Genomic DNA, 23,212 nt, shown 5'->3' with positions numbered 1-23,212 from the left:
AAAATGTCTTAACAAAACAGAATGTCCTCACTTTGCCTATTTATTCTTGTTTTCCACAAGTCTGTCCAATAAAGTTCAAAGTCAGCTTTATTGTCAAATCTGCTATATGTGTTGGACATACAGAGAATCGAAATGGCGTTACTCTTCACTCTGCAACATATAACATATAAGTAAAAACTTAAGATAAATATAAGGTCCTCACTTGATTCAAACCTCCTTATTGTACAGGAAGTGTTTCTGCTCATCGTAAAACGATGACCGACCAAAAATGTTCTGATTTGAAAGTGTCCTTGGTTTCCCAAAATATGTCCCTGCTCGCCAAAAAAGGACTTGCTGGTCCTCACTATACAAAAATAACCTGAGTTGACAAAAATGTCCTCACAAAGCAAAATGTCCTCATATGGAGGTCCAAACACACAGAAAGGCAGAACAAGGATGCAGCCTATGGAAGCAGAGTCATAAAGACACACACACACACATAATGATGAGGTTAGTACATCATCTGCACACACACACACGGCGAGTGTGCGGCCCACTCACTCGTATGGTTTCCAGGGAGGTGGAGGGCTCTTTTTTGGCGGAGCTCTTTGCAGCAGAGGGAGGGAAGACGGTGTTTGATGTGGGTGCGTTGGAGCACGCTCAGTGGAGTGGCGGCCTCAGATGCACCCGCCCTCGGTGTGCTGTGGAAACATAATGGTAGCTGGTTGAGAGTTCAGGCGAGGCTGTCCAGAATTTACATTTATATTAGCGCTGCAGACCCCCCCGAGCTGCACTGCAGCTGAGCGGAGAGGAGCAGCACAGAGAGCTGCTGCTCACGTCTTCAGCATCAAACTCTGTTTCTGTTTTTTCTGCGCCTGTTTGCACTGAAATCCTCCCAGTGAGCGCTCCCGGAGTTCTGCTGTGATTCTTTTGTCTTATTTAAGAATTTGAAACATGCTGCAGTTCTGTTTAGATGGTAGTTACTGTGTGAACTGAGGTTAGCATTAGCGGTTTTTACAGGAACTCAAATGTTTCACTATAATTTTGACTCAGTGCTCCTTTAAAATAAAAGCATTCTTACCCTATTATTTGCTGCTGAAAGGTGCAACCCTCCCCAGGTTAACCCCCCATGTTGTTTGCCTCATTAACCCTCACTTGTGGGTCACGCTGACGGCTGGTGAATGTGATCATGTGCGACCTGTCTGGAGTTCCAGTTCATATTAGAAAGTGAAAATGTGGAGATGATATTTTGGTCTTGAGCCTCTCACGTCCTGAAATGTCACTTATGTTTACATATTTCACAGACAATGAAGTGAGCCTGTTGTTCTCTGTGCTTGCAGATCATGATTCTGAAAGACGACTTCTGAGTTTTTGTTGGGTTTAAAAAAAGAGTCTTCAGCTACAGGAGCAGCAGCAGATCCAGGCGGTGCCACGCCGAGGTACGACACATCTGTGCAATAAAAAGAGAAATGGCATTTCAATTAGCAAAGCTAATGACCAGAGAATGAATGTCAAAGTATAGCCTGCCATGGTGCATGTTGTCACTGCTAGCTAATCAATATCAAATCAAACCAAAGAATTTTATTTACGCTATGTAAACATGGAAAAAAAAATGCTAATGCTAATTATTGGTTTCTATGCTAAACAGTGGAAAATGTTGTTGCTAGCTTCAGCTTTAAGGGAAGTTTGGCTTCCCCATGTTATTTTCTCGGATGCTATGCCTTTATCCATGCATGTGTTAGCAGCTAGCTTTGTGATTTAGCTGTTAGAAGGGTGTTGTTTTCAATCAGCTGTACAATAAATATACAACAAACAACACACTGTTCTCTGTTTGCAGATGGAGGTGAATGTGGGTGAAAAACGCCACCGAACACGATCCAAAGGCATCAGAGGTACGATCTGTTAAAGGATATTTTTCAGACGTGACATAGCCGCTGTTTATGCTAACAAGATAATACCTGAACATAAATGCTAATCTGCCTCATACAGCTGATCTCACTGCAGTCTGTTAATCTCTGTGTTGTGTGTCTGTCTGAAGCCGCCGTGGAGGCCGTGACACAGGAGTTATTCAGGTAGGTGAACTGAGGAGCCCTGTTATAACTGCATCATTATACCACACACACACACTGATGACTGTTTACTGTATGAACAAAGGCTACATGCTAACAAGTGGCTAAATGGGACTACAGACGTTGTCATTAAAGCTCCTCCAGGTGTTTGTACTGTAGAAGAGGTCAGAGGTCAGAGCGGTAAGACCTGGTGGTGCTGATGGTGTAGTCATGTGACCGTGCTGTAGCTGGTTGATAGCGTAGCATTAGCTTTTAGCTTCTGGTGATCATATTCAGGCTTCAAACATCATGAAGTGGAGTTCATTAGTGAAGATGATCCTGCTGAACTACACACAGGAGAGGCTAACTTCCTGATTAGCCAAAGGAAATGATGTCCCCATTGCTGCACCATATCAGGACATCCAGCAGTCACATCAGTTTCATGTTGGTGTTTGACAGCGCTGCGTTAGAATCAGACTGGACCAATAAGACTCACAGAAAAACACCTGCTGATCTCACAGCTCCCTGTGTGTGTGTGTGAAGGCTTTCTGCCTCACTTAATCTCATTTAGTAAAACTGACAAATATTGGTGTGTGCAGCAGATTACGCTTGAACCCAGTTTGATCCAGGTCAGCGCTTTACTGTAAACAACATGTCCTGTGAGCCCCGAGTGGAGGAGCTGAGCGCTCGCCACGGTTTAGCCTGAATTATAATCTGACGGGTGACGGCGAGGGCCAGACGCGGACTGAGAGGCTTTGAAGCCCGCAGTGACGGTGGAGACGATTCCAACAGTAAAAACCGTGAAATATATTCTGAGGGGACGCTCAGATGTCTCCGTCAGTCGTCACTGACCTGCAGGCAGAAACATGTGGTCGTGTGCAATGTGACAGATGTTTCTCAGTAAACTTGGACTTTATGTGGACTGTGGAGGACTCCGGGTGTTTGTGGGGACACCTGTCCTTCCTCACAGACCTCCAGGTTAAACTGTCCACACACCTTGAAGCTAACATGTAGCATCGAGGTGCTGCGAGGTACTGAAAGAGTCAGCGTCAGATATGTGAAGGTTTCAGTCATTCACATTCAACTGAGGTCAGAAACTTCCTGAAAGAAACACACCGTCGCCGTGGTAACGGATGGAAGTGTGTGTGTCTGTGATTTTAACAAAAGGGTGAGTTTAAGTGGTTGTCGAGGTTTCACTGATGCATTGTGGGGATTTTATGTTTGGTTGACACACACACAGACAGAGCTGTGATGGGATCAATAGCATAACGCTATCAGTCTCCCACACTGATTGATGAGCGGCATCACCTTGAACAAACCTCCACCTCTTCCTCCTCTTTCGATTCACTCGGCCTCCTCCTCTTCCTCCTTTTTCTGCCTCTAATGGCGGCTTTTTTCTTGCACTCCTTAAACTCTCCTTTTGTTTGTCTTCTTCTTCCTCTTTTTTCCCTGACTCCACCTCCTCCTCTTGTTCATCTTCCTCACCAATTCCCTTCCTTTACTTATTTTCCTCTCACTTCTTCCTCTTTTCATTGTCTAACTTCTTCATCTTCCTCCCTACACCCCTCCTCTGCCCTTTTTCTTCCTCTTTTGTGATGACTCCTCCTTCTTTCCTTTCCTCTCCTCTTCCTCCTCCTGTTTTTTTCTCCTTCTACCTTTTTGCCATTTCCCTCCTCATCTTCCTCTTCATACTTCTCATCTCATGGCTCTTCTCTTCCTCCACTTCTTCTCCTTTTCCTACCTACCTTCACACTCCTCTTCCTCCTCCCTGCGCTCGTGATCTTCACCTCTATATTCGTGCATCTCTCAGTAACAGTCACACGGTGTGTTTGTGTGTATCAGGTAATGCGGTGTGGGCGGAGGGTGGGTGGGGTCAGAGGTCGCGGGCGTGGAGTCCCTGCGTGTCTTCATCACAAAGCGGCGTGACTCAGAGCTCAGGAGAAGTCTGCGGCTGACTGATGCAACAAAAACTCAAACATGCAGACGGAACGCTCAGGCCTGCTGAAGTCAGGCAGGGTGATGGTTTATCAGTCTGTGTACAGACAGCAGAATGATCATAAGAGTGATCTAATGATCATGTTTTATTTCCACTTAGACAGCATTACTTCACACTGTGTGTGTTCTGACAGTGTGTGTGTGTGTTTCCTCCTCAGCTGTCCCACCCCCGGCTGTGACGGCAGCGGTCATGTCAGCGGGAAGTACGCCCGACACCGCAGGTACGAGCCGCTCCTCATATTCTGCACGGCGATAATGAAATAGTTCAGAGGCAGCAGCTGCTGCTGTCAGCTGATCAGTGATGGTCCAACAACACTCTGTTTCTGTCTCCTCACACTCACTCTGTGTTTGTGTTCGCTCACATTTAACCCTCATGCATTGTTCGCAAACACTACCCTAATGTGTTGTTCGGGGACAAAAACGTCCCCTAACTTTAACGGTTTTAAAAATATATTAGATAAATATTTTTTTGAAATTTTTTTGCATAGACCTTTTAATTAACTTCAGTTCTAATCAACAGTAGTGAAAAAATCATTTTCCCCCAGGATTTTAACCCTTTAATCACCAATTTTATGAGGGGTGGTGCTGAAAATTGAAAAAAAAACACACAAAATGGCTCATTTTTAATAGAAAAGGTGAATGTGGACTGGATTCTTTTGAACCTTTATTACAGTCTTGGTCATGTCAAACATCAGTAAAAAAATTGACTTGATTGCATTATTAGTTTTTGCACAGCACTGGATTTTCTTTTTTTCTCCCTAATGTGTTGTTCGGGGACAAAAACGTCCCCTAACTTTAACGGTTTTAAAAATATATTAGATAAATATATTTTTGAATTTTTTTTGCATAGACCTTTTCATTAACTTCAGTTCTAATCAACAGTAGTGAAAAAATTATTTTCCCCCAGGATTTTAACCCTTTAATCACCAATTTTATAAGGGGTGGTGCTGAAGATTGAAAAAAAAACACACAAAATGGCTCATTTTTAATAGAAAAGGTGAATGTGGACTGGATTCTTTTGAACCTTTATTACAGTCTTGGTCATGTCAAACATCAGTAAAAAAATTGACTTGATTGCATTATTAGTTTTTGCACAGCACTGGATTTTCTTTTTTTCTCCCTAATGTGTTGTTCGGGGACAAAAACGTCCCCTAACTTTAACGGTTTTAAAAATATATTAGATAAATATTTTTTTGAAATTTTTTTGCATAGACCTTTTAATTAACTTCAGTTCTAATCAACAGTAGTGAAAAAATCATTTTCCCCCAGGATTTTAACCCTTTAATCACCAATTTTATAAGGGGTGGTGCTGAAAATTGAAAAAAAAAACACACAAAATGGCTCATTTTTAATAGAAAAGGTGAATGTGGACTGGATTCTTTTGAACCTTTATTACAGTCTTGGTCATGTCAAACATCAGTAAAAAAATTGACTTTATTGCATTATTAGTTTTTGCACAGCACTGGATTTTCTTTTTTTCTCCCATTTTGTCCCATAGACTTACATTATAAACACACTTTTTTTGACTGCACAGCCATGGCACTACATAATCATGCATTCTTGATTGTTGGTGGTTTACCCTGTTGGTAGGAGGTAAAATTTGTGATTTTTACAGTTAACAACTTAATTACCATATTAACCCTTTACCTGCAGGCCTGTGCTCATGTAGTGTAGTTTCTGGCTTGTATATGGAGTTATAGGGAGTATTTTAGCACATAATTGTGTGTCTACACACTGTGTGTGTATGTTAGAGAGGAAGAGAGCCATTTGCACACTGATCTTGTTGTCTGTGAGTACACACAACCACAGAGTCTTCATAGTAAACAAAAACAAAGAAAGTGTTGCTATGCACGTGTGGCCCTTTGATGTCTACAGGTGCAGACTAAACAAAACAAAAAGGCAAGTGGTCTTACATGTGACCTTGTGGTCATTTGATGGTGAGAAGAGCAGAAAGCAACATGAAGAGAGGATTCACTTGTGCACAATCTCTGGAAATGATTGTGCAGCCTGGCTCTATGAAGGGCCAGGCTGTGAAGCTGTGAAGGCTGCACAAGTAGATCCGTCACTTGTTCACAAGCGAATCCTTCATTCGTTCACAAGTGAATCCTTCACTCATGCACAGGTGAATCCTCTCTTCATGCTGCTTGCTGCTCTTGTCACCATTAAATGACCAGGAGGATGCATGCAAGTCCACTAGTGTTTTTGTTTTGTTTAGTCTGAACCTCTCAGCATCAAAGGGCCCGGCACTTACTTTTAGGGCTGCAACAAATTTACTTTACTTTACTTTACTAAACTACTTTTAATACTAATTTTAGTAGGGGACTAAACTGTAGATTAGATTTGGTTAGTCAATGATTATTTATTATGTTATCAAGTTATCTATCTATGGTGTCTATTTAGTAACATGCACATGTACGTATGGTCGTGTGGAGCGCAACACACCATGGAAAAGGGGCACTTAGACTTCACTTAGAATAATTCAGTGATCTCAACTGAGACACTAACCTAAAAGTAAAGTCACTCTACTGGAGGACGTGTTTTCCGAAAGCTAAAAAAAAAAAAAAAACAGCTATTTTACCCATCCACAACTTCAGACGCCAGAACTCCTGGATGTTTTCATTTTACATGCTTATGCATTGCCGTTGTACGTCTGAATTAGGTACACTTCACTTACTTAGTAACTTTATTTTCCTGACTTTCCTTCCCTGACAGTGTGCAAATGGCTCTCTTCCTCTCTAACATACACACACAGTGTGTAGACACACAATTATGTGCTAAAATACTCCCTATAACTCCATATACTTAAGCCAGAAACTACAGTACATGAGCACAGGCCTGCAGGTAAAGGGTTAATATGGTAATTAAGTTGTTAACTGTAAAAATCACAAATGTTACCTCCTACCAACAGGGTAAACCACCAACAATCAAGAATGCATGATTATGTAGTGCCATGGCTGTGCAGTCAAAAAAAGTGTGTTTATAATGTAAGTCTATGGGACAAAATGGGAGAAAAAAAGAAAATCCAGTGCTGTGCAAAAACTAATAATGCAATCAAGTCAATTTTTTACTGATGTTTGACATGACCAAGACTATAATAAAGGTTAAAAAGAATCCAGTCCACATTCACCTTTTCTATTAAAAATGAGCCATTTTGTGTGTTTTTTTTTCAATTTTTAGCACCACCCCTTATAAAATTGGTGATTAAAGGGTTAAAATCCTGGGGGAAAATGATTTTTTCACTACTGTTGATTAGAACTGAAGTTAATTAAAAGGTCTATGCAAAAAAATTTCAAAAAAATATTTATCTAATATATTTTTAAAACCGTTAAAGTTAGGGGACGTTTTTGTCCCCGAACAACACATTAGGGGGTAAAATTTGCCCACAGTGTACCGTTGACCTATGAAAAATTTTAAAATCATATTAACAAAATTTATGTAAAATTAAGCTTATTGAGGAAAAATGATTCAATTTGTCCACATATTGACAAAGTTATGGCCAAAATAAACAGAAAAATTTCTCTCAGAGGACAAAAATGTCCCGAACAACGCATGAGGGTTAAGATCTGAAACAAGAAAAGCAAACTCAGCTGTAGGAAAAAATAAAGATAAAAACCAAACAAGGAACATACCGTTGCTATATATAACAGACTGTTGCTATGCATAACAGACCGATAACAGACCGTTGATGTGGATAACAGACCGTTGCTATGCATAACAGACTGTTGCTATGTATAACAGACCGATAACAGACCGTTGATGTGGATAACAGACCGTTGCTATGCATAACAGACTGTTGCTATGTATAACAGACCGATAACAGACCGTTGATGTGGATAACAGACCGTTGCTATGCATAACAGACTGTTGCTATGTATAACAGATCGTTGCTATGCATAACAGACTGTTGCTAGCATAACAAATCCTTGCTGTGGATAACAGACCATTGCTATGTATAACAGACTGTTGCTATGCATAACAGACGGTTGCTATGCATAACAGACCGATAACAGACTGTTGCTGTGGATAACTAAAGGTGTCTGGTGGAATTTTTTTTAACGTAAATATTATATGGGTCAAACCTATATAACAAAGCCAGGTTTTAGTCTCTACAACGCCTCGCTCAGATCAAACTATTTCTTAATAAGAAGCTGAAAATAAAATAATTCATTTGTCCTGTTGGGTGATAGAATTCACAGAAAACTGTAGTTTTTTTCTTCGGCTTCAAACGTTTCAGCAGCTCAGAAAGAAACGAATGTTAGCGACATGAAGCGGACTCACGTCACGGTGTCAGACCTCTCCTCTGTCACGAGGTTGCAGACAGAAAACCAATCAGTCCGAGCGTGCAGCGCTGAAGTCCTCGGGTCACAGCGACCGCCGGCTGCCTCCGCCCCCATCACCTCTGGAAACGGTGAATTACCGACAAAAGTAGGAGGCCTCTGCAGAGAGCGGCTCTTCTCCCTCATATGTAATTCCAGCTCGTTGGTAAAGTGAACTTAAAAAAACCTGACCCCATGTGATGAATTCATTTAGAGTAAAATACCATGAAGCCACGCGACTCCCTCATCAATGATATACAGCAGGTGAATTAAATATCAAAGGCAGCATGCTGCAGCTGCAGTGGAGCAGACGTGGTCCCCAGAGGTTCACTCTCAGAGAAAACCTTATTTCTAGTCTGAATCTGAGTACAGTGAAGGCATTTTTTTATTATTTGGCTAAAAAGATTTAAACATCATTATGAAATCAAAGCACTTGTTGAGATGTGTGGAGCATCTCTACGGCATTGTTTCATATGTAGCTGGTGTGTGTGTGAGTGTGTGTCTGTGTGTGTGTGCGTGAGTGTGTGGGAGGCTGATACACGCTGGACAGCGGTGGTTTGATGCCTGAGGTAACAGAGAGATAATGAGAAGGGCAGGATGGCGAATCGCTGGCAGAGCAGACTGATGGTGCAGCGAAGGGCGCTCAGACTCTCTGGAGTCAAACGCCAAAATAAAAGCTGCAGTACAAGAACATCACACCGTCTTTAAAAGTCAAGACTTTACAGAGTGCAATCCAGAAACACTGGGTTTGTACATCTGTGTTGCATTTCATAGTTACTCCAAAGCCTCCATTGGTCTATACGAGTTTGATTGGCCTCCACTCTTACTGTTAATAAGAACAGACTGAGCTGTTTAGTCTTACTGTTAAGACAAGTGCAACTGAATCTAACTTATTTAATTTAACATTGATAATGCACAAACAAACCTTTCTGAGCACATTTGCTTCGTTTTTAGGTGAAATAAGTTAGCACTGAATTACGTTCAGTGTGAGCTCCCCCTGGTGGCAGCTCTTTTCTTTGGCTTGTTACGTCTAACTGCACAGAGAGACCTTGAAGTTAGAGGTTTGTTTGAACAAAATTAGTGTTAGCATGAAAAATCAAGCAGAAGTGCAGTTCCTGAAATGGCCACTGGAGGTCTGACTCCAAAAATGAGTCAGTCTCCAAAAACCTCCACGTTAAAAAGTCCAGCCTCGCGGCAGAATGAAACGTTTTCAGCCTGCTTTATAAACTGTGTTGGTCTCTTCTTTGATTTTTGTGTGATTTTTTGTTTCCTTTTCCATAAAAGCTGAAGTTTAAAGTTCATTCTTGTCACTGGAAACGTAAAACGCTGACACTGAGGTGTCAGAAAGCCAGAGAGAACAGGCCGCCTGACGGCTCCTCTGGGGAAACAGCAGCTGAGGTACTTAATGAGTTAATCATCAGCAGATGTTACAGTGACTACAGCCTGCGCCTTCTTCTCCACGAGCTAACAGCACTTCCCAGGTTGGGGAGTTATCTGTGTCTTGCTCGCTGTCTTTGTGTTCGTGAATAGCCGGCCTGTGGAAAATCCTTGGACGTTTGTTTTCCTGTACAAAAAAAGTCACACAGCAAACAGACCTGTGAGATGTGCTGAAGCTCAGAGAACAGCCAGCCAGCTTCTCAGCATGCTGCAGCCACTGGAGGAGATTCAATCTGATCATACAGAGCCTGGAAATATGTGAACTGCACAAGATCATGTCCGACCCACAGAGATGCACTGCAGAGGAAGAAAAAGGCTCATCACACAAACACTGTCTCTAATTATGACATAAAGTCTGCGTTTTAGCACAGTAGAAAAGAAGGTGGTGTGCTTTTAATTCTAATGTGGACTGCAGGTCCTCTCATGCTCTGATTGAATGTCCCCATCTTCCTCTGCTCTTGTAGAGCTTTGTGCTTTGAGGATCCAGTCACAACATTTCTGTTGCTGGGATCAATAACTTGTGCAGGCAGACACACAGTCAGTGCTGAATGAGTCGCTCGCCCTGCTTCCTCCTTCCTCCCCTACCTTTCTCTCTCTCTCTCTCTTGTTCCCTTTACCTCTCTCTTTCTCTCTGGAGGATGTCACCATGGCGACAGCACTGTGCGGATGCTGCAGTATGAGGACCAGGAGGGATGCAGCCTGTCTCCCATGGCAACCGCTAGTATAGGATGTGAACATTGTGTTGCCCACATCCACCCCCCGCTGCCCTCCCCGTATCACTGCCACCACCCAGTCTCTTATACGTTCCCAGTCATCACCTTGGTGCCAGTGCGTTGCTACGGTGATGAGTGTTGGCATGTGGCATTGCCCGGGGGGGGGGGGGGCACTGAACCCACCGAACCATACATACCTCGATGTGATTATCACACTGCAGCTGCTGTTCACTGCAGTACTCACCTTTAAAATAAATGATCAATCACTTCTATGTTAATAAAAGAATAGGTCAATGAATTATAGAATTTGACTAAACTTTCATCTCATTGGTTGATAATAGTACTAACAGAAAATAACCTCGTGTGATTGGCTGACAGCTGGTAGCCTTAAACGTACTTCTGTTCTAAATAGATGCTCAAGGTAGCCTATATTAAACCACAAGTAACCGTGGCAACAGCACTGATGCTGCAGGCTCAGATAGCAGTAAAGTGACATGGTGACATTAACCTAAATGTAGGTTCAAGGTTCATTTGAGGTTAGTACCACAGAGCCAGAATTAGAAGGCGCCAATCATCAGGCTCAGCTGATACAAGTTAACTCTTTAACATTCCCCATACACAGACCTCTGATTGGTCCAAAACACTGCTGAGGTCTGGCCAGATGGATCTGCTGCGCAAGATCAACCCAATATACTCATTGGTATTAATAAACTAATTAATTAACCAATTAATAGAAAAGAACAAACAGTTAAATCGCGTCAGTGAACGCAACTCTTCAGTCTTTGATCTTCAACATCTCTGTATTTTAAAGATTGAAGCACCAATCAGCTGTTTTTAACATCCATAAAGGATGAACACCTAAGATTGTCCCCTGAGGAACTCCATAGAACAGATTACATTTTGGAGTCAGGGACAAATCACATCCTGGTTTCCATGTTTGACCTCTAGCAGGCGCCGCCGCTGTATCAAAGAACACTTAAAGACGGTTTCTTTCCTAAAACCATCACAAACTCATCTCACACAGATACACCTGAAGAACTACAAACTAGTCATTAATATGCAAAATAATCCGATCCACGTCCTCCAGGACTGTCCCTCTAAATGTCTTTATGCCTCCATGTTTATAGAATTTAAACAGAGAGCAGTGATTGGCTCGTTCTGATTCACCAACACAGTTCTCCTCAAATGATCCCTCCATGTTTTACCTTATATGCTGCCAGCTCGCCTGTGTGTGTGTGTGTGACCTCAGCCACCTTGCTGTCTCCCGCCAATTAAAATTCCAGTGGTAATTAAAGCACATCAGAAACCAGGGAATGCTGCAGACATGGGCGAGAGACTATGCATGGTAATTATGTGGAGAGAGAGGGGGGGGTGGTTCAGACATCACTCTGTCTTCCTGCAGCAGTCTGTTTGGAGGCATCCTGATTGATTACAAGGAGATGAAGTGATCAATTATCAGTTATATGCACAAAGACCCAGAGCTGCTCATTACATGAACACGTCAAAGTATCTTCTAACCTGGAAGGTGAAGGCATGACTGTGTCTGAATGGACATCCGGAGACCATGTCTGTCTCTAGTTTATGGAGTCTAATATTAACTCTAGAGGGACATCTAGAGTCCATTATTGCCTATAGATGTGCATATTGTGTCTGTATCTACCTGTAGTCCACTAGGTGGACGCTTGACACCAATATGGTCTTGGCGTCTGCAGTCCATAATTGTCTCTGGATAGACATCTGTAGACCACTAGATGGACTTAGGGAGGACCTAATTGTCTCCTAACACATGTCTAAAGTCGAAAGTTGTCAAATTGATGTTTGGAGTATGTTGTTGTCTCTAAATGGACACATGGAGACCACTCTCCATGGACATCTAGACATTATTGTTTGTAAATGGACGTCTGTCTTTAGTTGGACATCTGTTAGAAATGTTTACGTCCATATTCACACGCACAAAGGTTAAAATCTGAGTCTAGTTTTTAACGAGCTGGTTTCACTTCATCGAGTTTAGAATGTTTTAAATGTTTCTTTGAGATGATGCACAGAGCATCGTGGACAGAGACGCTCTCAGCACGTCCACAGCAAAGTCCCTATTGTGTGTGTGTGTGTTTTTGTGCAGGTTTGCTGAACAAACAGCGTTTTTTTTTTTTTGTCAGAATCCGCGGCGCCTCCTCCATCTCACCCTCCACACACAAAATTAGCTCTTTCATATGGAAATGGACTAATTGATTTCCTAAAATCCACATTAAAGCCGTGTATAATTGTGCTCGCTGTTTTGGAGCAATTAAAGCAGAATTTTCCCAACAGTTAATGACTATTATGGGATTTGCGTAATTGAGGCCCCGGTTGAATAAGCTTTGTTTTTTTTTTTTCTTCCTCCTCCTCTTCCTCCTCTTGCTGTGTCTTTACATGTGATCCACAGCAGAGGGAGTCACACATCTGACCTTTGACCTGCACACATGACGCTCATCATGCACACAGACACACACACAGACTCTCAGCAGGACCGGATTCTTCCGTAGTGATTAGAATCTCTCTGCCTGCAGCTCTGCGGGCTGAGTGAGAGCAGGCCAAGGCTGGAGCTCCTCCTGAATGAGCCCGAGACGATCCGTCCACTCGAAATAGAAACAGCAGAGATTAGAGCGGAGTTCTATTCAGACAGAGGTGTAGTAAAGACCTTTGATGCTGGAAGGTTTCCCTCATGTGAGTGCCATTTATCTGTGATGTGCTGTGAGGCCTGTAAATTGTGCTGATTTAAATGTAAAATTGCAGAATGAATGTAGAGTCTGACAGAGGACTCTGATGACTCCGTCCGCTCCTCTGGCTTTGGAGTTGGAGTTGGATGTGTCCTGATGCTGTGCAGTGTTGCTGAGATCAGGAGCGTCCTGTCTCACGGTGATCCATGCATTGGTCCCTTCCAGGCTGGACTGTTGTAATTCTGCAGCTGATCCAGAATGCAGCAGCCACAGCTCTGACAGGAACCAGGAGGAGGGACCAGGATCTCTCCTGTCCTAGCTTGTCTTCATCTCATCATATCAGCTGTAATATAAATAAACACAACACTTAGTTTTTCAGCCATACAACATCAATCTCCTGCCATGTTTGTCCTCTGTGATGTCTGCTGCATGTTTGTTCCTCTCCTCTCCTTCATCCTCCTCTTCTCCTCCTCTACCCTGCAGACCATCGGCAGCAGGGTCCCCCCTTATAAGCCGGATCTTACTTAAAGTTTCTTCCTGTTAACGAGCTTTTCCTGCCACTGTTTGCCTCCGCTTGCTCGGGGTCAGACTCTGGGTCTCTGTAAAGCAACGAGACAAATTCATTGTAAAAGACGCTATACAAATAAAATTGCATTAAATTAAAATAGATTAAAAATTTGTTATCCTGATGATGGGTCCCCTCGAGGGAGGACGAAGTGTGACTCCAGATTCAGATTCTCTGAGTCCATGATAATCTGGTTCACAAACAGTAAATAAAGATGGATGAAGCTTCCATGACGTCGCCCACAAGTTATGTCATCATATTTTGAACATTTTGAGCTTCATTCTGTCTGGTCGTAGTACTTTTGGTTAAGACAGGTCACAGGTCAGACAGCGGCCTCTACGGGTAATAAACAAACTACTGTATTTATGACTGAAGGACTAAAATAAAACTCTATTCTGTATATTCTGGTATTCAGATTCAGTTTTCTGAGATAATCAACATTGTTTTAAGTTGTTTAACAGTAAAAACATTTCAGTTCGACTTCTGACTTCTGCAGACTTCCATCAGCCAGAACAGGAGTTCAGTGATATTTTTTATGTTGAACATGAGTAGTTCTGAAAGGCCAGAGCTGTTTGGTGGTGTGTGTGTGTGTTCTGCTCTCTAGGATCAAATGTGAGTCGTTGTGTGTTTTCTTCAGTGTTTTGGCCGGAGAATCAGCTGCAGTTAGCGTCGGGCTTCAGGCCAGTGAAGTCGAAGGCGGCGTTAGAAACATCAGATAATAAATATGTGAACAAAGATGGCCGCTGATCATGTTTGTGCCCTCTGTCCCACCTCAGTGTGTACGGCTGCCCGCTGGCCAAGAAGAGGAAGGCTCTGGAAAAACAACCGCTGGAGCCGGCTGCCAAGAGGAGGCCCTTCATCACCTCCTGCCCTGGTGAGGACGAGGAGGAGGAGGAGGAGGAGGAGGAGGAGGAGGACGGCAGCGCCTACGCCAGATACGGGAACGAAGCCATGGAGGTGGGGCAGACAGGGAAAGAGCAGGGGGAGGTAGTGGAAGAGGATGAGGAGGAAGAGGAAGTAGAGAGAGAAGGAGACGAGGAAGAGGACGGGGAGGTGGAGGAGGAGTTCTCAGAGGACAACGAAGAGGAGGAAGAGGACGAAGAGGAGGAGGAGGAGATAGAGGTGGAGAGGGAGGATACGACAGCGGGAGGCGAGGAGGAGGAAGTGGACGATGGTGATGATGAAGAGGAGCCAGAAGAGGAAGAGGAAGAAGAGGAAGATGAGGAGCAGATTCATCAGCAGGGTGAGTTTATGTTTAAAAAGTTTATGTAAATGACATAAGAAGAAAGACGATGTCATCAATCAGCTTGTGTTATTGATCAGTCCTTGTTTCCTTCATGAGCGTGCACATGCTGGGTGATTTGAGAGGTGATCAGAGGGCTCCGCCGAGCTGTGACATCACCACACAAACAAACCTGCTGGTAGTCACAGATGCTGCTCCACCCGGGGGTCAGATTATCATAGAAGATTCATGCAGGATTAACTCACAGGTGACCCCTGCAGGGGTTAAACTGAGCCTGTGAAACATGGCTTCGCTCAGGAAGTACTGACGCTCGGTACTTAAGTAAAAGTACAACATCAACAATCCTGCTTAAGTCTTAAGTACTTTTAAGTGTACTTGAAGTATTAAAGGTAAAAATACTCACACAGTGAGCTGTCTCTCAGGTGGTGTCATGTTAGGATGGATGCAGATGTAGGTCAGGTTAGCTGCAGAGGACAGGAGGACAGAGACAGTCCATCCACTGCTGGGCTGCTGCCAGGTGTGAGCTCTTCTACCACTGGAGCCGATGGAGCCGTCTGATTGAGACTTCAGAGACAGAAACACCATCCATATTGTGTACCATAATGTAATGTAATGTAATATAATGAACAAAGTAACATAATTACACAGATAAGGCTTTCCTTTGATACTTTAACCCTTTGCAGTCAGTGACCATCTGAAGTCTGGAACACATGGATGTGACCAAATTCTGAGTTTCCTCTGTTGAGGCTCCTTTACACACAGAAGGTTCACAACACGGCGCAGACACATGGTCACACTGAAGGACAGAAAGGACAGAAGACTCCTTGAACTGATGAAGATCAACTGGTAGCAGAAAAGTCGGGAGAAGGAAAAGAAGAGCTGATGATCGACAGCAGCACATCCTCGGTCAGACATGGTGGAGGCAGTGTGACGTGGACATGAACGAAACAGAGTCACTGCTGGTTATTGATGATGTGACTGCTTATGGAAGCAGCAAGATGACATCTGGACTGATACACAGGGAGATTCTGACTGGACAGGTCAGTCAGCTGATCTCAACCCAAACAGAGCTGCTGTTCACCGACTGAAGAGAGAAAGAGCCACAAACAAGGAAGGCAGCTGTGGTTAAGACCTGCAAAGCAGCTCAAGGAGGTAACTCGACGTGTTCATGTGCTCCAGACTTCAGTGCCTGCAAAGGATTTTCATCCAAGTATTAAAGACATATGAGCCACCCAAAAAAACCACTCCTGAATGTTTAATGCCGCGCTGAAGTGTAGTCTGGACTTTACTCACATATTGAGTTTCTCAGTTCACATTCAGCGTGCTGCTGTACAGAAGACAAATGCCAAAAGAAGGTTGCTGTTCCAAGAACCTGACTGCATACATCACGATCTGGTGTGTTTCACAAGTGACTCGGCTGAGCCAAGTTTATTTCTCACTCCAGCAGGCAGGAAGCCAGACACTAGAACTGCTCAGAGAGTCTGGTGGATTTTCAAAATAAAACACGTGAGGCCTCCGGTTCATACATCACCTCACTAGATTAGGTCGTAGCTGGTGGAGGGAGGTCGCAGATAAACCACACGGGACGAGGAGAGACTCAGGCAAAGACGCTCCTACTTCCTGAAACGTTCAGGTAAACTGAACGGACTCAGGTTCTAAAACTCTGCTGGTGGGACTTAAGGTGGTGCACACCGGCCCGGTGTGAACACACACACCACCCACACGTCTGTGGGATGGAGTCTGTGGTGATCCATCACTGTGATCAGGACAGTCCGTCAGTCTGTCATCATGTCTGAACAGAGATGGAGCTGCTGAACACAGCAGTGTATTCTGGGTCAAACCTCCGTCCACTCCCAGCTCCATCTGCAGCAGCAGAGAACCTGAGAGCTGCTGAGGCTGAGACCAGATGCTCTGCACCACACCGCCCCCCCCAGTGTCCTCAATCGCTTCTGACAGCGCCTCACGAATAATCGGGAGAGGAGCTCTGCTGAGTTATTAACTCCCCCCTCCTCCCCTGCTCGTCTCGGCGGACGCGTCACATGTGCTCTGCCTCGGTTTCTCCTCCTGAGGATATTTATGGCTCCTGAATCGGAGCACCTCGCACGCCTCCCTTTTCAATTTCTCTGCTCTCATTCGGCGCCTCTGTCCCCAAAATCAACAGCGAGGCTGAGCTGCTCAGCTCCAGGTTGTGTGTTTTCAGTGAGTAAACAGTAGGTCATAATTGGGAGGGATGCAGTTAATGTATTCAGGAATATATGAGAAAAGTGGATTCAGTGAGATGATTAGAGGATATAAAAGCTTCGTCTGCAGGGTTCTGATTCTATAAATGAACAGACTGTCATATTATCTGCAGAATAAACTAGGTTCCTCCTTTATTTGAATCAGTTTAACTCCTGTTTGTGTTGTCTCAAGTGTAAAATACTCAGAGAAACGTCAAACAGCGTCTGTCTTGTCTTTGCCTGCAGAGAACCACTACAAACCTGTTGGACAATCAAAGCTCGTCCCCATTCAGAAGGACGACAACAACAACAGCTGCACCGTCGGCACCGCCACCGGGGAGGAGTACGAGAACTACGACGAGCTGGTCGCCAAGTCCCTGCTCAACCTCGGCAAGATCGCAGAGGACGCCGCCTACCAGGCCATGACGGAGTCCGAGATGAACAGCAACTCGTCCAACAGCGCCGCAGAGGACGACGATGAGGAGGAGGACGATGGGAGCGAGCAGGGCGACAGGAAGGGCGAATTAAGCGTGGACCTGGACAGCGATGTTGTCAGGGAGACCGTGGACTCCCTGAAGCTTCTTGCACAGGGTCACGGCGCCATGCTGCCCGAAGACGGATACCCAGAAGGCACCTTGGTGGACGAGCATGTAAACGGGCGGCCCGGCGTCGGGGTCAGGATTCAGGCGGAGGAGAGCGAGGAGGAGGTGTGTCTCAGCAGTCTGGAGTGTCTGAGGAACCAGTGCTTCGATCTGGCTCGAAAGCTGAGTGAGACTCAGCCGTCTGATCGGCCCGCCCCCCAACACCAACTCCCAGCGGAGCACCACCTCAGCAGGTACGTCTTCACGCTGCTCCCCGCGTGGATTTGATCTGTGTGACGTTGAACAGATTTTCATCCCTTCCCTTCTGCTTACTTCCAGGTATGACAGTTGCCATCAGGGCGCACAGGACGAGCTCGGCTCCATGGAGCGCAGCTACTCCGACATGGTGAACCTGATGAAGCTGGAGGAGCAGCTCAGCCCGGCGTCCAGAGGCTACCCCACCAGCTGCAGCCAGGAGGGCGATGAAGACACCACGTCGGTGGCCTCAGACCGCTCAGACGAGACCTTCGACATGGCCAAGGGCAACCTGTCTCTGCTTGAGAAGGCCATCGCCCTGGAATCGGAGAGGGCGAAGGTGATGAGGGACCGCATGGCCTCGGAGAACACAGTGGCCCGGCGGGATCACCATCATCACCATCGCCACGGTGAGCACAGCCCAAGGCTGAGCAGCGGCGCCGAGGAACGCAAGTCCAGGATGCAGCATGATGGGCTGAAGAGGTCATACTACCCTAAAGGTAGGCAGCAAAAACCCACACACTGACCCTCACCGTGCCGCCATCGATCCGCTGAAGTTAGACTGTACATCTGACACGATACATTCAAGGACTGTTGGAAAATTCAACAACCAAGTTTTACATTTACAATTAACAGCATTTAATAGTGTAATATTGGTGTTTCATATTACCAATATTACCTCAACTTAAAGCCTTATACAGTAGATTTAGATGTATTTAATTCACAGTGTCTCACTCAAATGTTTCACATCTGTGAGACGAACTGGTTCCTGTGAGGACTATTTTTACCTCCATGCCTGGACTAAGAAGCAGATTTAGTCCAGCCCGTCACATCACAGCCGCCTCTTCTGTTGGAATGCAGCGAGAATCTGTTTGAACTGTTTTCACAAACTTGTCATGCTTCCTCTCCAAACCCTCCGTCACCTTTTCATGTTACATCCGACCTGAACCGGCTCTCACTCAGAAACCTGACCCCGGGTCAGCAGGGAGGACGTTTATCCTGTCTGCCTGACTTATTAGAACCCTCAGTACCACTGCGGCCGGAGGCGATGAGTGCTGAAGCAGGAAAAACACACACACACACACACAGCTGTAACTCAAATGTCTGCCTGTCTCTGTTACCACTGCTGGACTGAATGAGTTTCTGACCCCTGGGCCTTTAAACCTGTTAGAACTCTGTTGTGTTAGGAGGCGAGACTCGTTTTCTGCATTCAGGACGAACACACTTTTATTGCAGATGCATGCTTTTCTACTGACAGCAGCTTATGTTGTTAAAATAGGCTGGTGTGGGAACATCAGACGGCCGGCTTGTCAGGCATGAGTAATGGCAATCTGCACGGCCCGTTAGGAGAGCAAATCTCATCTGTGGGACGCTATCTGCGGCCTATTTCTCCAAATCCACTCAAATGCAACCACACCACCTAAACCGCCGCCGGGAGGGAGCCGTGCCGCTCTCAGATCCCTTCAGACCGCTTCATTAGGACCGAGCGTGTGTTTCTTAACCCGTAGCAAGTTGTTGTTGGAATGCTTCATTATGAAACCAGTGAGAGGACGGCACACGTTTCAGCCCGATGTTTGTCCTCTCAGGCTGGTTTCTTGTTGACTGTCTAACAGCAGCAGAAGGTTTTAGGAACCTTAGTTTTAGGAATGCACCTCATCTTCACATGTTAGCATCTTTATATCCGTCGGTGAGCTTATAATGGCTGCAGCTCCTTTCTCCTGCAGTCAGTAACATGTAGTGTTAGAGCCAGTCATGGTTTAAATTATTTGTAATAATAATCTGGTTAAAAGGTTAAGACATGGTGAAAATAATTGAATATGAACTCATAATGATTGTATTGTTTAGTAATTAATACATTTGAAGGTGTTTTGGGCTTCAGCAGTGCTTCAGTGCTTCATGTTGTCTCAGTCTGTACGTTAAGGTCAGATTGCAGCTACAGACGCTGGAAGCAGCACCGTTCTTTTCCCGGGCCACATCCAGTCCGGTGCACTGCATACTGTTGGGGTGGAAGATTGGGTCTTAGTCGCTATATGTAGCTGTGTATGAATGCTGTGTGTCCATAATCAGTGAGCAGACTTCTTTGAAACACTACGTCTTAGATTTGTCCAAATGTCCCTGAATGCCCCACCATCATTTAGTTTTTTTCCTTGATTTAGAGGCTAATATAACAAATAGGCCTGTATTGTATGAAATGATGTCACATCTGTATAACCCAGACTGTCCTGAAACCACAAGATGCAGCACGTAGAGCAGCAGAGTGAAGCAGTGAGATCAGCCTGTGCTTCTATTAATCCTCTGATTGCTTCTCGGCCTTCTGTGGGTACAACATCACACCTACAGTATTTGCCTTGCTAAACAAATCTGAGCTGTGGGTGGCAGTTCAGATTCACTTCAAAATCTGGCAGCCGAATATTCATCCACACTCCGCCTCTCTGTCCTCTGCAGAATCCTCCAGGGGGGAGAAGAAGGAGAGCAAGTGTCCGACGCCGGGATGCGACGGGACCGGCCACGTGACGGGTCTGTACCCACATCACCGCAGCCTGTCCGGGTGTCCCCACAAAGACCGTGTCCCGCCTGAGAGTAGGTCCCTCTGCGTGGGTGTTACACACACTGCTTTAAAACGTCTGACAAGTCATTTCAGCAACAGCTGCACTTCGGTGTTTCTCAGACAGAAATCGTCTCATTGGCCGAGAAGTTCTACCAGCACTTCTTATTCCATAGGGGGCGCCTGTGAGTAGTTCAGAATGGACCAATTTGACATGTAACTATCTTGAGAGCGTCCTCTAGGTGAACTGCAGCATTAACAGGAAGTGGACAGACTGAAACTGAAACTGGCTAGCTAACTAGCTAACAACCACAAACCAGGATATCTAGCATAACATTAGCGATGTCAACATTTAACAGGAACTTGAACTTAACACTAGATACCAGCAAGTCTATCAAACTAAGAAGTTAACGCTGGTGCTAAAGCTAACAAAACAACGTATTAATTATAAAAATAAGCCCCACCCCCTGATGTTCTGCTCAGCCAATCAGATCGTTTGTGCCTCTGAGAAACGTGCACAAATCTGAAACCACAAATTCAACCCAGTTTAAAATGCAATGAGACGCTGAAGGTAGATGACTTGTTGGATTGTGCAGCAGTGAAGGTCAGACTAAGTGTCGGGCATGTCGGCTGTCCCATCATGCATCTGTCCTGCATGAGTCATGACTGTGTTGTGTTGAGCTGGAGGAGCTGAGGAGGTTTGATTGAAGGTAAACTTTGATCACTGCATGACTATCATGGAGTTTCAAAAATAGATGTTAATATAATTTAAAGCTGGATTTATCTGCACTGAGGCGGCAGCAGGAGATCTTTGTGTCCTCCTTTCCTCTCCGTCCTTTCTCCTCATCACGCCTGCCTGCAGCCCGTGTTGTTTCTGTGTTGCTGTTAAGTGCATGAATCAACCTGCTGACCGCTAAACACGAAAACACCTGCAGCTCCACACAGACTGTGTAAAGGACATGGACACGTCCACCGAAGGAGAAGCCAATGCGATCCGTTTAATGGCCAGCAGGGGGTGAGAGCGTGTTAAAATGAGACTAGCTGTAAACAGTTAGTCAGTCTGATGCTTCTTCTTTGTGAAGTGAAGTTCAGTTTGTAGATGATGGCACTGTGAAGTGTCCAGATATGGTCATCTCTGACTGACTGACTTAAAACAAACTAATCTGTGTCATCATGGTGTCTTCATCCACTTTATTTATACAGTCTATGATCCGAACCTGCCTCAACCATGCTCGCTAACCTCAGAATTCAAATATTACTCTGAGATGCAAAACACAATGTTTTATTTTGCAGCCTCTAAACTGGAATTATGTTTTGTTTTATGTTTGTAATCTAATAGTTATGACTATCTTATATATTAAATGTAATATTTTTATGGTATATTATGTACAGCTGCATAAACAGCTGAGGTGAAGGATGCACGTATTACACCAAACGTATTAGTATATTTGCCAGCAGCATTATGCAGTGTTAGAGGAGATAATAGACGATATTAAAGGAAGGAAGCGGCCTCCAGAGATGAGAAATCAACAAGTGTAAAAAACTGCAGTTCCTCGAGTGACCACTTGAGGGCTGTGGGTCCATCCCCTCAGACCTCCATGTTAAACTGTCCAACTTTACAGCAGAAATAAACAGGTTTACAGCCTGCTGTAGAACAGGTTGTATCAGATTTGGAGCTGCCCTCAAGTGGACACCTAGGGAACTGCAGTTTGAGAGATTGACACTTTTTAGAGTAGAAAAAAATGAAGACTTTATGTAGATCTGAAGGGAAAGTTGAACCCTCAACAGCAGATTTTTACAGTTTATGACAAACGTCTGCATCTCATGAAATTTTCATGAAATGTCCGCAGCGATCAGAAGGCAGATCAGTGCGGTGTTTCCTCAGCCGACCACAGACAGAGAGAAAATTGGTGGAAAAAGTGACAACGTGCTGGTTTATCTACTGAGAGGCAACAAACAATGAGCCGAGGTGGTTAGAAGTGAAAATGAAGCACAGGTGATTAGACGTTGACTTCCTGCTGTCAGCACATGATTCTCCCACAGTTTGACACGTCGCTGAATATTTTCGCAGCTCATTTTGTGAAACTTCTGGCCCGTTGTGGTGTCAGCTTGTAATCTGTGCATGCCTAACCGCCGAGTGGATAACTCTCCTGTCTGCTCCTAACCCTTGCTGTCTTTCTCACCTTTTCCTGTCTGTCAAAGTCGTTGCCATGTATGAAAATGTTTTAAAGTGCCCTACTCCTGGCTGCTCTGGACGGGGTCATGTCAATAGCAACAGGAACTCGCATCGCAGGTGAGTGAGTGGTGCTTCAGGCCCGCCGCTGTCAGCTGAACCACACCTCCGGAGTCTGATTTATCAGGCCGATCTAGAAGCCTGTGTGTTGTTTGAGGTGATGTCAGTGGTCTCTTTGTGTCCGTCAGGCTAATTGGAAACTCTGATTGGCTGTTGTGTGAACGTGAGCCTGAATGTTTGTCTGCGTTTGGCTCGTGGCTCCGCCCCTCGACCACTGTCAGCTGAGACCAGCTCCACCCCCCATACACCTGTCTGAATGAATGTCTTTCATTAGCATCACAACTCAGGCCCTGACTGATGAACAAGCAGTTCATAGTTAAGTTGACG

At 44.8% G+C, this 23,212-nt stretch overlaps 1 protein-coding gene across 1 annotated transcript in view; it reads left to right on the top strand.

Annotated features, from left to right (window-relative positions):
• Positions 1 to 23,212, top strand: part of myt1la (myelin transcription factor 1-like, a) — a 46,852-nt gene that overhangs the window by 7,867 nt on the left and 15,773 nt on the right. The window contains exons 2-10 of the mRNA XM_028396558.1: positions 1,320 to 1,418; positions 1,817 to 1,871; positions 2,018 to 2,051; positions 4,181 to 4,243; positions 14,526 to 14,992; positions 17,458 to 18,046; positions 18,132 to 18,547; positions 20,493 to 20,627; positions 22,795 to 22,885. Coding sequence (XP_028252359.1) covers positions 1,817 to 1,871; positions 2,018 to 2,051; positions 4,181 to 4,243; positions 14,526 to 14,992; positions 17,458 to 18,046; positions 18,132 to 18,547; positions 20,493 to 20,627; positions 22,795 to 22,885 — 1,850 coding nt within the window. The 5' untranslated portion in view covers positions 1,320 to 1,418. The remainder of the gene's footprint in view (positions 1 to 1,319; positions 1,419 to 1,816; positions 1,872 to 2,017; positions 2,052 to 4,180; positions 4,244 to 14,525; positions 14,993 to 17,457; positions 18,047 to 18,131; positions 18,548 to 20,492; positions 20,628 to 22,794; positions 22,886 to 23,212) is intronic.

Source organism: Parambassis ranga, chromosome 24 (assembly GCF_900634625.1).
Source record: "Parambassis ranga chromosome 24, fParRan2.1, whole genome shotgun sequence".
Taxonomy (NCBI): Eukaryota; Metazoa; Chordata; class Actinopteri; family Ambassidae; genus Parambassis; species Parambassis ranga.
This window is presented reverse-complemented; position numbering and strand designations above follow the sequence as displayed.